Source organism: Macrobrachium rosenbergii, chromosome 23 (assembly GCF_040412425.1).
Source record: "Macrobrachium rosenbergii isolate ZJJX-2024 chromosome 23, ASM4041242v1, whole genome shotgun sequence".
Lineage (NCBI taxonomy): Eukaryota > Metazoa > Arthropoda > Malacostraca > Decapoda > Palaemonidae > Macrobrachium > Macrobrachium rosenbergii.
In genome coordinates, this window is record NC_089763.1 from 41,152,514 (window position 1) to 41,154,468 (window position 1,955).

General features: G+C 46.6%; 1 protein-coding gene across 1 annotated transcript; it reads left to right on the top strand.

The window, feature by feature from the left end:
• Positions 1–600: 600 nt before the first annotated feature.
• On the top strand, positions 601–1,209 carry LOC136851096 (uncharacterized). Its single transcript, XM_067125067.1, has one exon. It carries the CDS (start codon positions 601–603, stop codon positions 1,207–1,209), a length of 609 nt encoding a protein of 202 aa, XP_066981168.1.
• Positions 1,210–1,955: the final 746 nt, after the last annotated feature.

The following is a 1,955-nucleotide window of genomic DNA, read 5'->3' on the forward strand; positions in this document are numbered from 1 at the left end:
AAAGTCACTTGAACTTATTCCCAAAACATTCCACTGAGCCTCTTTAGACCTCAGCTATGCATTTTGTGCCTGATGGTCGGTTGACAGTGGTGGGTCTCAGCTCTGGATCAACCCAATATATGAGAAAAAGTTGAATAATAATAATAATAATTGAATAATAATAATAATAATAATAATAATAATAATAATAATAATAATATCTTTACTACGATCACTCCTCTCAAAAACATTTCCAGCGCCGGAAACTACGTCACTACATTATTTGTAGTATGCCCCGATCTTTTTTAACGATAGACTGCGTCGTGACATGCAGTCGTAGTAGGAAGCGTTGTAGGCGCGGTGTCCTCATGCATAACGAAATCCTCGCATTTGTTTATGCATCATTTGGCCATTGGTCATTTATGGGTTCTCCATGAATGAACGAGCGACTGATATTCGTCCACCGCTGTCGCAGCGTCGGGTGGAAGCATAAATCAGTTATGTGTAAGTGTATGTATATATATATATATATATATATATATATATATATATATATATATATATATATATATATATGTATGTATATATAAGTAGTTCCAGTTACAAGGTCGTTACAATACTATGGTCGTCCATATCCTGGTTGTGACCAACCACAGTCGACTAAATACCAGGTACGTAGTAACAGCCTCTTTATCATTTACATTGCCAGTCCCCTATCACCCCATTCCACTGTCATCCCCTTCTTCTACCATCCTTCCACTGTCACCCCCCTTCCTCTATCATCCTTCCAATGTCACCCCCTTCCTCTGTCACCATTTCCGCTATCACCCCAGTTCCTCTATCATCCCTTCTACTTTCACCCCTTCCTCCTATATCCACCTTCCAATGTCACCCCATCCTCTATCACCTCCTTCTACTGTCACCCCTTCTTCTGTCATCCCTTCCACTGTCACCCCTTCCTCCTATATCCTCCTTCCAATGTCACCCCCTTCCTCTATCACCCCTTCCTCCTATATCCGCCTTCCAATGTCACTCCCTTCCTCTATCACCCCTCCCACTGTCACCCCATCCTCCTATATCCTCCTTCTAATGTCACCCCGTTCCTCTATCACCCCTTCCTCCTATATCCGCCTTCCAGTGTCACACCCTTCCTCTATCACCCATCCCACTGTCACCCCTTCCTCTATCACCCATCCTACTGTCAACCCTCCTCCTATATCCTCCTTCTAATGTCACCCCCTTCCTCTGTCACCCCTTCCTCCTATATCCGCCTTCCAGTGTCACCCCCTTCCTCTATCACCCCTCCCACTGTCACCCCTTTCTCCTATATCCTCCTTCCAATGTCACCCCCTTCCTCTATCACCCCCTTCCTCCTATATCCGCCTTCCAATGTCACCCCCTTCCTCTATCATCCCTCCCACTGTCACCCCTTCCTCCTTCCAATGTCTCCCCCTTCCTCTATCACCGCTCCCACTGTCACCCCTTCCTTCTACATCCGCCTCCCAATGTCACCCCTTCCTCTATCACCCCTTCTATTGTCACCCCTTCCTCTATCACCCCTTCTATTGTCACCCCTTCCTACCATATCCGCCTTCCAATGTCACTCCCTCCCATTATCATCCCTTCCACTGTCACCCCCTCCTCTATCAACCCTTACTGTATCATCCCTTCCACTGTCACTCCCTTCCTCTATCTTCCCTTCCACTGTCACCCCCTCCTCCTATTATCCACCTTCCAGTGTCATTCCCTCCTATTATTACGCCGCCCACAGGCACCCAAAGCCCCACCCCTAACCCCTTCCCAAATACCGCTCCCTTCCATTATCACCCACTTCCCTTATCGTCACCCCTTCCCCAAATCACCCCTTCCCCAAAAATGAAAGATAAATTTCGGCGCCACTCCACTGCGAACAAACGAACGAACAAACATAAAAAGGCCGGATCATCCCTCCGATCCAATATCCGAAATTATCCATA